At 41.4% G+C, this 15,801-nt stretch overlaps 1 protein-coding gene across 4 annotated transcripts in view; it reads right to left on the reverse strand.

Moving 5' to 3' along the window:
- The window catches only part of Fggy (FGGY carbohydrate kinase domain containing), a 363,677-nt gene that overhangs the window by 318,188 nt on the left and 29,688 nt on the right, over nucleotides 1–15,801 (reverse strand). For all 4 annotated transcript variants that reach the window (XM_050136146.1, XM_050136144.1, XM_050136143.1 and 1 more), the window contains exons 3-4: nucleotides 12,329–12,440; nucleotides 11,315–11,466 (exon numbers count right to left, since the gene is read on the reverse strand). In XM_050136146.1, coding sequence (XP_049992103.1) covers nucleotides 11,315–11,466; nucleotides 12,329–12,440 — 264 coding nt within the window. The remainder of the gene's footprint in view (nucleotides 1–11,314; nucleotides 11,467–12,328; nucleotides 12,441–15,801) is intronic.

Below are 15,801 nucleotides of genomic sequence, written 5' to 3' on the forward strand. Positions count from 1 at the left end.
TTTTGGATTCTGGTCTTCTGCCTCCTGAAGGAACATGGCTGGCCCTGGGCCTCCAGAATCCCAAGGTGAAAGTTTATACGCATGACAATTGCTTCCTAAGTGTCTTTCTGACTTCCTACAATAGGTGTGACATGTTTTAGCTACTATGCACAAAGACCTTTATTAAACTCAACAAACCATCTATTCATGCCAAATGGGTATCAAGCCACCGTTCTTTTATCTCTACTCCTAGAGGTAATGAGCATGCATGCACAACAGTTAAGAAACCAGGCAGCAAGCTAAATGGGCATGTGCTCTGAGTACTACAGTGTAGTGGTATTTTGTCTGTGCTCTAACAAATAAAGCTTGCCTGAAGATCAGAGGGTGGAGCTAGCCACTGGTTAATCATAGAGGCCAGGCAGTGGTAGCACACACCTTAGATCCCAGCACTTGGGATCTGTTGCCTTTGACCCCAGTTCTTGGAATGCATACACCTTTAATCCCAGCAATAGGGAGATGGAGACAGGAATATAAGGTGGGCGGAGACAGGATCTTTAGCCTTTGGTTTGAGGGTTCAGTAGAGTTAAGAGGTTTCTCTAGTTGTTGGCTCCTTTACTTCTCTGATCTTTCAACATTTACCCCGATATCTATCTCTGAGTTTTTATACTTAAGACCAATAGAATTTATGCTATACTACAATCATCAGTTTGCCTGGTCAAGAGACATGGATCCCTTCGATAAACATTTACTGTATTTCCAATGTCAAGCACCAGGCTCAGCTCTGCACACTCAATAGTAAGAAGAGATCTGAGTCCTTCTCCTAGGGAACTAAGAATCCAAGAAATCAAACGAGGAAGAAATAGTGTCACCGAAAAGTAAAACAGAGTCCAAAAGAACTTCACTGAGATCCTATCCTCAAACCTGATAGGGGAAGATGCAGAGACCCACAGCCAAACGTTAGATAGAGTGAGAACCCAAATTAGAGATCTTCATCAGGTCCCTACCCTTGGAGCTCAGGGAACCCCATGGAAGAGGGGGAGCAAGAAATGTGGGAGCCAAAAGGGCCCAGGGTACCAGCAGAGCATGGCTGACAGATTTCAACTGGGAAGTGGTAATCATGGAGTCTGCATGGGTCTGTGTCAGGTCCTCTGTGTATATGATATGGCTACTAGTTTGGTGTTTTGGTGGGACCCCTGATAGTGGGAGTGGGGCTATCTCTGGCCTTTTTGTCTGCTCTTGGTACCCTTTTATTCTTGCTGGGTTGCCTCGCCCAGCCTTGATGAAAGGATTTGTACTTAGTCTTGTTGTATCTTGCTATGTCATGTTCAGTGAATGTCCTGGGAGGCCTGCTCTTTTCTGCGGGGGATGGATCTGGAAGAGAGAAGAGGTGGAAGGATAATGGGAAGGACAGGGGGAGGGGAAACCAGTTGAGATGTATTAAAAAAAAAAAGATAAAAGATTTTGAAAGGCAAATAAAGTTCAAAAGGGATTAAATTTGAACCCTGACTGAAAAGAAAAGAAATAAATATAGGTCAAAGACTACCAAAAGCCATAAAGTAAAACACATAAAGAATACTATTACAGTAATAGCTGGCATTTTTTAGTATGGCTAGGTAACCTGATGAGCAACTTTTCTTTTCCTAGTGTACATTTTTCCATCATCCTGTTCTACTATAAAGCTAAGACAGAACTTATATAGCATAAGTCAAATATGTAAATTGGAGTAGGAGCTCAGAGTACAGGGTTCTGGCCTCCTTGTTCTGTGTGTATCTGAAGACAGCTTACAACAGAAAACCCTGGAGAAAACCCATCACGCACCCCAGGACAATGGACACTACCAGATTCAAGGTTCAGTTGCTGGGCTATCTGATCCTGATGCACAATGCTGTGGTACAAGCATTCTAGAGAAAGACTTTTTAATTAACAGAAACATTTTAGCTTCTCCTTGTAGGAGGTGTACTCACTGCCAGAGTGCAAGGGCATAGAGAGAGTTGAGGACCCTCATCTCCTTCCTAGAGACTATATTCACAACACTTGGGAGAGAAGTCCCGGACTTGGATAACAGATCTGAAGCCAATGGATAGGCCCTGGTAGAAAGGATAAATAATCCTCTAATCCTCGTTTTCCATGATGGGAAAGAGAAAATAAACTCAGATTGAGCATACAGGAAATCTTTACTTTGGAAGGATATGCTCAGCAATCAAACATGGCAATAATTCAAAATTGATCACATACATCCATGTAACACAGTGTTTACTGTGTTATTGCCTTGAGCTACTCAGTGGAGCTCTAGATGCTAGGCAGCACATGGATCAATCAGGTTCAGTGCAGTGTCATAGTTCCCAAGGTAGGGATAACACAAAGGACGTTACACAGGACACGGAGGAGGGCCCTAGTCAACACTAGATGGCCAAAGTCAAGAATGGCTTCTAGGAGAAGGGGAATCTGAGTCTTAGGCAATTAGTATGTATTCAAGGAAAGGAAAAATTATTATAGGTTTGCCAGGAGGAAGGAAAGAAAAACTAAGCAAAGACCCAGAGGTGTAAAGAATCTGGCATGGAATCACAGCCAAGGACCAAGGAATTCACCATCTGGAGAGTCTTTCCATTGCGCTCAGCATTTGTTATAGGAAAAGTAATGATGGATTCCTTGAACGAGTTCCCACAGCCTGGATCTCAAATGCAAACGCCTGGAAGGGAGGGCTGGAAAGGGAAATGATTAACAATCTGGGTGGGACCACTGTGACAGGAGGGATGCCAGCCCCTCCAGCAGGGCAGGCCTTCTCACACCAGCCACCCTCATGCACAGCTATGTGATCCTGGAACTGTCAGCTTCTTTCTTTTTCCAGATACACAGAAAATCTAGAGTTTTATGAGAAATCGCTTAGTCTTTAAGTATTGGAAATATTCAAAATTGCTTTTTTCCATATACGGTGGATCGAACAGAACTTGTCTAGGGGCCTGACTGGGTCTGTGGGCTACCATCCTATGACAAACAGGGGGGAATAAATGAACAACTTTTAAGAGTAAGAAGTAAGGGGTGATGGTTAGAACCTAGGCACTCTGGCAGGTTGAGCCGAGTAAGATTCTGAAAGTACTTCATGCCCTTCAGAGACGCCGTGGAGGCCTTCTGAGCCTTGGTTTCCTTAGCTATACAATGATATGAAAATAATGGAGTTTACATGAAATTCCTCAGTGATATTTAGGGAAATAGGTCCAAGAAGAAAGCAATTCCCCCCTAGAATAACCAAGTGCTATCAACCAAAAAATCTGGCTGTGGCTACAAGGCTATTTTTTCAAGAAGCAAAGAATGAAATTGCTATTCCCACAGCCAAGGATCCAATCAAGGACAGAGCCCCACTAGTGATGCTTTCTTTCTCTGCAACTCATCTGTTTTCTGTATGAATAATTCCCCTGAAGACATATATTTAGGAGTCTTACATTCAATATTTTAATGTTTTTCTCTCTAACAATCCAGTATAAGCTTTATTGTCACACAAATACTTACTATCTGCCTAGCATAGCATCACACCAGAATGGTTTTTGTTTTTTAAGTCATAAAACAGATTGTGTCACACCCATATTTAAAACCAACCAGCCATATCCTACTGCTCCTAGAATCAAGTTCAAACTTCAGCCCTGGGCTCCAACGCTGCACATGCTCTAGTCTGGCCCCTTCTGAGCACACCACAGCCTGCTCACTACCTAGCTCAGAAGGCCCAGCGCTGCTAACCTCCTCAGCTGATTTCATGAGGTGAATTCCTTCCTGCAAGGAATCCAATACCTCTTCCTAAAAAATCTCATCATTCTGGTCCAATTAAACCACCAAAATGAATCCTAAGCTGTCTACCCCAAATCCTTCACAGCATTTTCCAGAAAACAAAATCCCTGTATATACATATCTGCCTTCGTGTCTATTTTCTGTCTCTGTAAACTAGATCTCCAGAAGCTAGCCAGGTCCTTCACCTCTTTTATTTACCTGGAGATCCCTAAATCTTAGCACAGTGCCTATCACCCAGGGACCCTTGCTAAAGGAAAAACAAAAATACAAGCCCACCACCAAGTGCTCACGACTTCGGAGCCTCTGAATTCTGCCAGCTACAGTGTTTCCCTGAACTAGTTCATGGAGAGCACGGCAGAAACAGTGGGGTAAAATGGTGATGAGCCCATATTCTGAACGGAAAATGTCAAAGCTCAAACCTCAGCCTGGACACTTACTAGCTGAGTGACTCTGGGAAATCTCCATGTCTCGGTACCTATTTCCTGATACATAAAAGATGATATTTACTTCATAAATGGTTGTAAGGATTAGATGTATTAATGGGAATAAAAATGCTTGCAAGTACTAGATATGCAGTATCGCAGTAACATTGTATACTCACTAACCACTGTTGGCAACTACTTCCTGCCTCTGTTCACTCAGCTTGGCTGGCCTATTTCTCTTCTGATCAGACTAATTTCCCAGCAGCAGAGCCTCCTTCTGGATGCCCATATAGACTGATGCAGGTGCCTACAGACTATGGGTAGAGAACAGAACCCTAACAAAGCTATTGGTTTCTTTCCAGGCCAGAAAACATAAATCATTTAACTCTTTTGAGCTTCACCTTCTTCATCTGTAAAACAAGGAAAATAAAACGTACTCCACAAGAGTGGTGTCATAATAAAATGATCTTTGCAAAATAAAATGTTGGTACCATGGGGGCTGGAGTTCCTGGTCAAGTTTAGGGAGAGAGGGGAAAAGATTCTCTCTGATTGCCTGGTCTGGGCCGGGCCCGGCTGTCCTTGTGCAGGTATCACACAATGACTGGGCCAGTCTGGTCCTTTCCTGCTTCCTGCTTCCTGCTTGTCACTGACAGCTTCACATGTTTGCTTAACCCCTAAGCATGAAGCATGAGCCTCACAAAGCACTGGCCATGCATAAAGGCCAGCTCCATGAAGGAAGACATTCTAGTGTTTAGAATTCTCTCAATCACAAACAGTATGTGGCTGAAATGCCCATCCCAAGAGAAAAAATATATATAAATAGAATGGCAGAAAAGTGAAGCGACTTTGTAAATATCTACCGCACAAACCACATTCCAAAAATCCCGCCAAATTACAATAATTCTCCAAGGCCAGTATTATCATAGTCCAGGGCTCTGAGGCTTCAAGATGATTGTTTAGCTTTTCCAGGGCCTTACAGTTGGTAAGTGGTAGCAAAGAGATTTATACACGACACATCTGCCTTCAAATCCTCGACAGTTTTTGCTGTCAATGCTGTAGAACCGTGCTGTGTTTTTCAAAGTCCCTCAACCTCTGTATTAGCTCCAGCACCCAAGCAGGAGTGAGAAGAATTAGGACTGCATATGAAATGTGGAACTACCCTAAGAAAGACAGCAGTTTCTAAGACTGTGACTTTTAGAGACAAAAAAAAAAAAAAATGGTACATATAAAAAATGTGAACACATTTTTATCTTTCAAAAAGTTCCGTGATTAGAATAAACCTTAAGATAAAGGGTTTATGACATCATCAAGAAAAAGGGATTAATCAAGCCAGAAAAAGTACCAACAAGAGGTGGCAGGCTTCTTATTTGACAGAAAGAACCGAATCAGTGGTTCTCAATCTGTGGGTTGCAATCCTTTTAAAGGTCAGAAAATCCTTTCACAGGGGTCACCTAAGACCTTCAGAAAACACAGATATTTACATTATGATTCATAACAGTGGCAAAATTCCAGTTATGAAGTAGCAACGAAAATAAGGCTATAGTCGAGGGGGGGGTCACCACAACATGAGGAACTGCATTAAAGGGTGGTGGCATCAGGAAGGTTGAGAACCAACGGACTAGAATTTGGAAGTAAGATCTTTCTGATGCGCAGTAGAGTTTCTTCTCAACAGTTTCTACTGCAATGCACTCAAGTGTTACTTCCCTCAGATGGAAGGAGCCTACCACTCCACATCCCAACACCCAGGATCCTTTCCAGACTCTACAGGGGCCAGGAAAGGCACGTGAGAACCAACTAGGTCTAATTAGGTTCCGAGTAGGAAGGGGAACTCATTTCTCAGTGCACTCTGGAGCAAAGGGAAGTATAAGGAATGGATGGACGTGGAGGGCTGGAAGATTTGTTTCATTCTCTGGGGACAATGGCGGGATAGGGAACTGACTGAGAAGCCAGACTGCAGTCTCTCCAGGCGTCCTAGAAAGGCCAGCTAACTCATGTCGCATTAGCACAGAGTTGTCAGAATTCACATCAGCCTCAGCTGTAAACTCTCCTGACCTCCTGTAGCCTACATCTTGTTATGCTACAGTATTTAATGTTAATAAACACAGGCAATTCTAGCTGCTCCAGGATGGCAGAACTTAATTTACACTCAGCCTTCATTAAGATGAAAGTTAGAATCACTAAGGTCAAATGGAAAATCTCAGCTGCTGGGCTTATGAAAAATTCAACTGGCACTTTTCCTTGTATCTGACAATTCATATGAAGGAGATGCATTTCAACCTAAATCAAGCAAACCTTAAAGGTAAAGGACATGTTTAAAATTCCATATTATAAGACTAGATCCCAGTCTTTTTTGCCCAAGAGCTACATCTGTCCCGGTACATCCCTTCTGACTTGAAAGATATCTAAACTCTAAACTCAGCCTGCCTTCCTGGGACATGGTATCCCAGACTAAGGAAAAGGAACCCAGAAATGGCCTCATTATGAAAGAGTGGTCAGCCCAATCAGTCTCACTGTCCTGTGTATTCCTAAAACTAATTCTGTTCTCATTGGTTCTCCCTGGAGCACCTTATCAGGCCACTGAAATTATTCAAAACTTTTGCATTTCACCCTCTAGGCAAGGGTTAGGGACACAGCAGTGAACAAATGGATTGTAACTGATTTCTACCCACCCACGGATTACAATGGCGAGAGGAAGCGAACACAACAGAAGCCTACATTGTAGACATGACATGACGTAGATCTGTACTGGTAAGGGTGTAAACGGAAGCCTTCTGATTGGAGGGAAAGGCTTTTGAAGGAAGCACATGGACAGCCAAGACCTGATGTGGCAGTCCCCTTTGTGTGCTGTGACTACCATTCATGAACAAAGAAATTGCTTTGGACCTATAGTAAGGCTGAACTTAGCTAGGCAGGGAAAACTAAACTGAATGCTGGGAGGAAGAAGGCAGAGTGAGGAGAAGCCATGTAGCCCTGCTGGAGACAGACACTGAGAACTTTACCTAGTAAGCCACAGACACGTGGTGATACACAGATTATTAGAAATAGGTTAAATTAAGATATAAGTGTTAGCCAATAAGAAGCTAGAGTTAATGGGCCAAGCAGCGTTTTAAATAATATAGTTTCTATGTGACTATTTCAGGTCTGAGCTGCTTCAGGTCTGAGCTGCCCCCGGGGGTTGGGGGGAGTGGGGGGGAGGTGGAGCAGGAAACAAACAAGTGGCCCTCTTACAACCAAGACCTATTGACAAGGAAGAGTCAGCTGTACAGCACCCGTCTTGGCAGAGGAAGATCACTTTCAAGACCAATGGGGTCAGCGAATATTTTCTTTCCAGGCCCAGACCAAATATATTTTTGTTTTTGTAGGCCACATAGTTTCTGTCTCGTCTGTTCATGTGTAACAAAACAGTTGCCACAGACACTACAGCGATGATTGGATGTGGCTGTGTGCCAGTAAAGCTTTAGCCCCACCCACTAAGCTTCACTTAATTTTCATGTGTCACAAAATATTCTTGTGAATATTCTTCAACATTTGAAGGTGTGAAACAATTTCCTAGCTCCCAAGCCCCCCATTAACAAGTCCGACAGGCAAACACTGGGAAGGACAGTAGAATCTGCCATTCCCCAGCCAAGACTGGGGTGCGAAGAATCGGCTATGCTTGGAGGAGTCTAACTGGGTTCCCGTGTATGAATTAAAATGAGCAAGGACATAAATGGCCTCACATACCATCCACTGGGCCAGGGTGCATGTGGCTTTATTTATCCAGGAACAGAGTCACTAGAGGCTTCCATGGTAGGTGAGAACGTTCCAGTTCTCATGCACACATTTCCTTGCCCTACGCAGTCTTCACATCCCTGGCGAAGTTATCTAAGACATTCTCCCTCCAACTTCATAACCATCAACCAAACTGCACACCAGCTTAAGCCCTTAAAATGCTACTTACCTAACCTCTTCTCCAATTACACTCACTAAAGTCCCATCTTTCCCTTGCGACTTATATGCCATACCCAAACTACATCATAGGATATGTCAAGAAAATCCTTCCTGTTTTAACTACTAGACAAAGACTCCATGTGGACCCTGGGGCTCATGCCAAATTATCTTTATCCAGAAATCATTTATTTTTCTCCCAGAACATTTTGCATGTCCCTCTATCACTGTGTTTGGAATGTCTTCATCCAATGGCTCAGTTTCCATCCATCCGGCTCCCCCAAACTTTATTTACTATAACCCATGGACTCTCTGCTTGTGTAGGCTAAGGCTTAGTTCCTATTGTCCTTTTTTTCCTGGTGTCTTTCCAGCACTTGCTGGTTTATAACAGGAACTCAGTCAGGACTTAGAAATGCAGTAATAAAAAATAATTAGAAATGATGTAGCAAGATGGTCAGTGGGTAAAGGTGTTTGCTGCCAAGCCTAACAATCTGAGCTCAAAGCCTGGGACCCACGTGGCAGAAGGAAAGAACTAACTTATAAAAGTTGTCCTCTGACCTCCATATACCGCATGTCTGTGGATGGTGTACCCATACACAAATACACAAATAAAATAATAAGTAATTTAATGAGTAGACAAATGGCAGCTTAATAAACTGAAGAGCACAGAATCTCACATTCTTATATGAATATGTATTTAACAGCTCTACTGAAGCTGTCTAACATTCCTGTATCTCTCGCTAATGAATGAAGAGCAACGGTCCTTTCCTTATTCCCCATACATGCATGCTTTTCTTCATAGTACAAGAGTCAAGCATAAAATTGACAGAGGCTTTATAAACCCTCAGGCCAGCAGAATCCTCATCACCCAACAACCTTCTAGGAATGAAATTCTTCCATTCTTAGTCCCTGCCCCAGGGCTGCTGGCACAGAATGTACGGCTTAACAAGACCTCCAGTGATTCAGCTACACATTAAAGTTTCAGAAGTGCCGTAAGAAGACCTTTGAGGAGACGCGGTCATGTTAACGCCAAAAGGATGTTCAGCAGGAATTTTTATGCATGCTAACAAGACAAAGAGAAAGTAAAACACCACGCCAATCTTAAGTTCACTTTTTGAAACATGAATAAGCAGAAAAGACATGTTTTGACCTTTCCTCAAAATATTTTAAAAGGAAATTGTATTTCTAAAAATAATATCTAGAAAGTCATGACAGGGCAGGCCTGTAGTTACAGCTTCCTTGGAAATTTTAGGCAGAAGGATTGCTTGAGTCTAAGAGTTCTCAGCTGTAGTGTTTCATGCCTGGTGTCCACACTGAGTTTGGTAACAACATTGTGACCCCCAATCCTAGGGATCACCAGTTTTCCTGAGGAAGTATCAACTGGTAAAATGACACATGCCAAAAATAAACACATAGATGTTCTTAGGAAGTTACAGACACTGTGGTCTCACCTAGAAATTATATTTTGACTTTATGTATTGAAGATTAATCTCAAGTACAGTACAAGGCAATATAGGTCCCGAGGTCCACACATGCAGTCTCATGTAAACAAAGGACCATCGTCCCTGGGCTCTGAGCAGAACTCAATACCATTTTCCTTCTATATGTCCACAAAAAATGCACTCAACCATGTCCTTGTCTTGACGTTAAGGTTGGGTGATCTTAAAGAACACCACCACCCTCGTTCCCTGTCCCAGTCCAAGCGGTCTACTTCATGGAGCACTTTCAGTACCTGCTGCAAGGGGCTGGAATTCGGAGCAAGGTAACAGGCTTTAAATTCTGGTTGTATCATGGGTTTGGTAAAATCCTATGTCCTCTCTGTCTCTGTGTCCCATGCTGATGACAGGTAGGCCTTACGAGAACTAAGCTAATGGGTGCCTGAGACACCCACAGCCAGTGGCAGCACACAGCAGTTCTGCATTCTGTTGTGTATTTCAGCACATCTGGGTTAAGTCTTACAACTGAACTGACCCTATTCTCCCACTAAATAGAAAGAAAAGAGAGGTTCCTGGGATAAGAATGACTTTGCCCAAAGCATATAATTGCTGAGGGCAGAGGCGCAATCAGATTCTCAAAAACCCTTGACTCCTGAGAAAGACCATTTTCAAATTCAGCAACCACGGGCGGCTTTCTGCAGATTTAAATTGACGAGACAGGCAGCTAGCCAGACCTGCTCTGATAAACACTGCCTCCTCCGTGTTCACAGATTCCCTTTCTCTACCCACCTCGATCGACAACCCAAATAACCGATGCCTCATACCACCTGACACTCCAGGGCCAGTAATGAATCACACACGCCCTGGCCCAGGTGATGGATTCTCTATGCGGCAGACCACCGAGGGGTTTTAAGTCTGAGGTTCCCAGAGGAGGTGAACTTTCTCACCCATCCATCTCTGAGGGGAGCCATTAAACTGACATCACCATTTTGCACACTTCATAAAGGAGCGCTAACATCTGGAAATGGAAACCACCTGCCAGAGCTTTGACCACGATCACCGTATCACTCAATGGCAGGGAAACTCAAGGGCAGGTAAAATGAGAAAGAGACATCGTGAATGTCAACAAGGTCAAAGATGAATAATTTGGAACTACGAGTGTGTAGATAGAGAAGGCTCTTCTCAGAGGGACTGGACTTGAACCCTAGCCCTGCCACTTTCTAATTGGAATGGCAATTAACCTCTCTGAACTTTGGCAGAATGTAGTATATTAAGAAAATTGGTTTGGAGTCAAGCGATCTCAAGTTCAAATTCTGACTCTCCTGTGTACTTATTGAGTCACTTCTGGTGATGTGGTTCCTCCTAATGATCTTAAGTCTCCTAATCTACAAAACAGAGGCATGGCACTATAAGAAAAGAAAAAAAAAACTTGAGCTTAATAATGCATACCTGTAATCCTAGCACTCAGGAAGTAGAGGCAGGATCTTGACCTTGAGGTGAAACAGGGCTACAAAGGAAAGCTGTCTCAAGACAAGGAAAATAGCCTACTGCACAGAGAGATAGGGTTCAGGAAGATAGTACGTACAGTACCATAGTGCCTGACACCTGTGTATGAGAAAGAAAGATTAACTGCAACCCAAACAAGAAGATGGGCCCCTCCAGCCTGTCTGGGGAAAACCAAACACTGAAGACTTGACAGGGCATTCTTAGTCCATGGAGAAGGGGCCCCTCGATAACTGTTAGTACCCATCCCTCACCCCACACACTCACCTCCTTCAGCCAGAGGAGCTTTGGGGCCTGCATCTCCACAGACATCACACCACCCACGTACCGAAGGACACCATGCTTGGTCTTATTGATCCTGTGAACCTGGCTGACTGCTCGATGGTCCAGCCACATAATAACGTTTCGCTTGGAATCCCCTAGAAGACATGAAAGATGCATACACGTGTCTTATTTTCTTTCTACTTCAAAGGAACAATGATGGATTCCCAGGCAAAGCACTACCCCACTTCAACAGGGATTCATGTGTCAAGAATGAGCAAAGTGTGAGTGGGGGGACATGACTCAGTGGGTAAAATCACTTGCCACCAAGCCTGACGACCTGCATTTGATCCCCCGAGCCCACATAGTAGAAGGAACAAGTCAACTCTTGTAAGTTGCCTTCTGACCTCCACACGTGTCAGATGTGCCCCCAACATGTACATATACACTAAATAAGTAAATGTAAAATGAACTAATGAATTTAATTTTCTTAATTGGGTTAATTAACAACCAATTATGATCTACTCTGAATGTGGGCAGGACCATCTCAAGGGGTGGGCCCTGCAGTGAAGGTGAGGGGCCGAGGGGATGAAGCATCTTGTACGCACACTTTTTGTTCTTGTCTTCTGACTGCAGATATAAAGTGATCAACTGTTTCAAGCTCTGGAGGTCATGACTTCCCTGCTTCCAAGTAACACATAACCGTAAGCTAAAGTAAACCTTCCCCTTAGATGACTTCTGCTGAAATATTTCCTTGTTGAAATAAAGCAAATATAATGTTCCATCTCAAGCCAATCACATCCATCTGGGGAGATGAACCTCATGATACTTGTGAAAAGAGTTACAAAGGAATAATATATATATATTATATTATATTATATTATATTATATTATATTATAATGTATATGCAGATCAGACAGTATGGGCTCCTAGAAATGTAGGATTTTTGAACTTTAAAGTTCTAAACATAGACTTCCTCCTGCAGCAGCCTGAAGAGGAAGGGACAAGTGCAGTCCTACCTTCATGGTTTACTGGTAAAGGATGAAACTGTTTATCCAAGACGACCAAAGAGCACGTGGCATCAAACCCAAGTCCTCGGATTCGGTGTACATCAACCCCTTGCACAATTTTCTGTTTTAAAAGCAAGCAAACAAAACATAAATTACAATATTTGGGCTCTTAAAACCTTGAAAACAAGTTACTACTTGAGGGAAACGAAAGCCAAAATTTTAAATCGGCTAAAACATGTCATAAAAAAATGTTTAGTATCACTATTTAATTTAAAATAATGATCTACCGTGTGTCCAAAGGTCAGAGTGGGGCTTCTGGCAGTTCAATCCCACAGCTGTAATTTTAAATGAAATATTCTGACCGTGAAATTACTCCTGAAAGAAGCCAAACGTCCCAGGTTCCCATCCTGGAAAGCATTATTGGCTAGAGAAATGGCTCAAGGGTTAAGAGCACTTGCTGCTCACTGGGTTCAATTCCCAGTACCCACATGGTGGCTCACAATCATCTGTAACTCCAGTCCCAAGGGATCTGATTCACTCTTCTGACCTCTGCAGGCCCCAGGGATGTATCTGGTACATACAGGAAAAACACCCATACACAAACAATAACATTTTAGAGCTTCTTTGGTAGAAAATGTTATAGTTGGGTTCAAGACGTAGCTGATGGCAGAGTCCCTGCACCAAATGCACATGAGCCTGAATTCAACTCCCAATTCTAGAAAACCAAAACAGGAGTTTTATCATGAAACAAACCAAAAACCTTTGATCCATGATGTCACAAAAATGTCTGAGATTTTAAAACAATCTTTGACTTTCTAAAGAAAATTTAATATCACTAAAATACTAAAAGAACCTATAAATTAATAAGGGAAAGATAAGCAATCTGATTGAAAATAATATAAAGCAAAGGTCAAAGTATATGAAGTTTTCCAGTTGAACTACGATTAATCAATGCAAATAAAATAGCAATCTTTGTGTCTTACATTCGTGAAAATGTTAAAGGTTAGTTGAATATAGGGGTGGCTCCACCCCTCTTAAAGCAGCTATAAACAGATAATGGTTAGTTAAAATCATTTGTCAAAAAAAGAAGGAGGCGGAGGAAAAAAGGAAGCAGAGGAACATAGAATAGGAGAATGGCTAAATTGGGAAGAGGAAGGGGGTCCACAAAGGTGGGATGGAGTGACATGACCATTACATACATGTACAAAATGTCACAATAAAATCCATTACTGTCCATAATTAATACATACCAATAAAAAATTTAAAAGAAATTTAGAAGTAACCCTTCTTGAACATTACTATAACAAAGAAATTACTGGGTACAAATTTGTAAATTAATTTGACAGTACCTATTAAAATATACTTACAACTAACGGCCCAGCAATATCACTTTTGGGAACATATCTTAGAAAATTATTATGACCTTAAGTAAATAAAGTCATACATAATATGGTTACTTGCTAACAATATATTTAAAATCTCATTATATTTTGTCCAATAAATTCTGCTGCATTTATACACTAGAATACAGAAAGAAAAAAGACACAAGGAAGAAATTTCTGGACATAGTGCTATGACAGGGTCAGCAAATCTTCCCAGGAAAATAAAATATAATACTGGATAAAATCATCAATCACAACTATTTGAAGGCTATGGAAATTGATCAAAGTTACATAATAAATTGAGAAGCATATTTTTTGAAAAATGAAATTGATGCTTAAAAGATAAAAAAATAAAATTTAACTCCAGGTCTAAGCAGCTTCTCTGGGGAAGTTTATAGAACACTCAAGGAGGAACCTTTACCAGTGTCAGACATTTGTAACAAAAAGGAGAGCAGGTCCACCAAATCCTACCTGGTTAGAACTGGGTTAAAGGTCAGTTAGAAAGACATTAAGAAGGGCACTACAGAAGAGTTTTTGTCACAAACATAATATAAAAATAGTGAGCAAAATACTAGCAAACCAAATCTTAGCATAAAACCGATGTCCATGTGCAATTATGCCAAAATTTGTAAGGGTGGTTTAATAATCATTAATTAATGTAACACATGTTGATGTGGGATTCCCCTCTGTATGCTGTGAATATGTTTTATTACCATTTGTTACTAAAGAAGCTGGTATGGCCTATGGCAGAGCAGAATATAGCCCAGGCTGGAAGAGATATATAGAGGAAGTAGATGGAGTCAGAGAGACACCATGTAGCTGCCAAAGGAGACAGATGCTCCAAAACCTTACCAGTAAACCACGAGCCTCATGGTAAAATATAAAATAATAGGAATGGGTTAATTTAAGATGTAAGAGTTGGTTAATAAGAATCCTAAGCTATTGGCCAAACAATGTTGTAATTAATATAGTTCCTGTGTTATTATTTCGGGTCTGGGTGTCTGGAAAATGTACAAACAGCCTCAGCCTACAACATGTGTTAAAAAGAATACAGCAAAAACATAAAATTATAACCTCAAAATACTCCAAAACCATCCTTCAAAACAAACAAAAAAAAAACCAAATAAACTAATGAAAAACTAAACGCAGAATGGAATCAATATAAACAAGAACAAAGCATCAAAAAAGCTCAGAGCTAACTTCATAACTAATAGTAAAATTCATTATTGCCCCCAATAGATGCAAAGGACATTTCCATTAGGGTTTCTACCAACCTGTGCGGGCATTCAAGGCCAGGGAACTAAGGGAAGAAAAATAAACTAAAGGAATGAAAATTGTAGAAAAAAGAAATCTAAAAGTATTTATTTCTTTGCCAATGATACTTCACATGTTGAAAATGCTAAAAAAGAAAGAAAAAAGAAATTAAGAAAAATTACTGCTGGGGCACAGTTTGTGCTCTTGTAGTGGACGTGAGTTTAGTTCTGAACATCTGAATTGGTGTGACTCACAAGTGCTTGTAACTCTAGTTTCAGGGAGATTTGATGCCTCTGGTTTCCAACAGCATATGCACTCATGCAAATAACACACACAGCATCTACTAGAACTAATAAGAAATCTAATAAGACCACAAGATTAAAGGTTAACAAATAAAAAACAATAGTATTTCTATACAGTAGCAACTAACATATCAAAAATAAAATTAAGAAAATAATTCAATGATTTATAATGAAAAAGAGCAAGCTGAGCATGGTAAGTTACAAAAAGTATACTATGAGGAGGAAAGGAGTACCAGGAATTGGAATGGAGCTACAGCCTCTGTTCAAGGAGATAAAAGGATTAAGAAATAGAATAAAGGAAGTGGTGGCCTCAGGGCAAGATCCCACCCAACTAAGTTTCAAACTTGTGGGGGAAAAAAAAAACTAAAGAAAAGTTTAGAGCTGAGCTGGGAAGGCAGAGGATGGCAGATCTCTAATTTTTTGGCAAGCCTGGTCTACAGAGCAAGTTTCAGGATAGCCAAGCTTAGGCAGGGAAAAGCAGAAAGCTGGTGAAGATTTAACTGAATGATGGGGCCATATTCCAGCCTCACTAAGCAACAGAACG

This window comes from Alexandromys fortis, unplaced genomic scaffold, assembly GCF_014885135.2.
Source record: "Alexandromys fortis isolate MF-2015 unplaced genomic scaffold, M_Fortis_MF-2015_v1.1 scaffold_13, whole genome shotgun sequence".
NCBI lineage: Eukaryota > Metazoa > Chordata > Mammalia > Rodentia > Cricetidae > Alexandromys > Alexandromys fortis.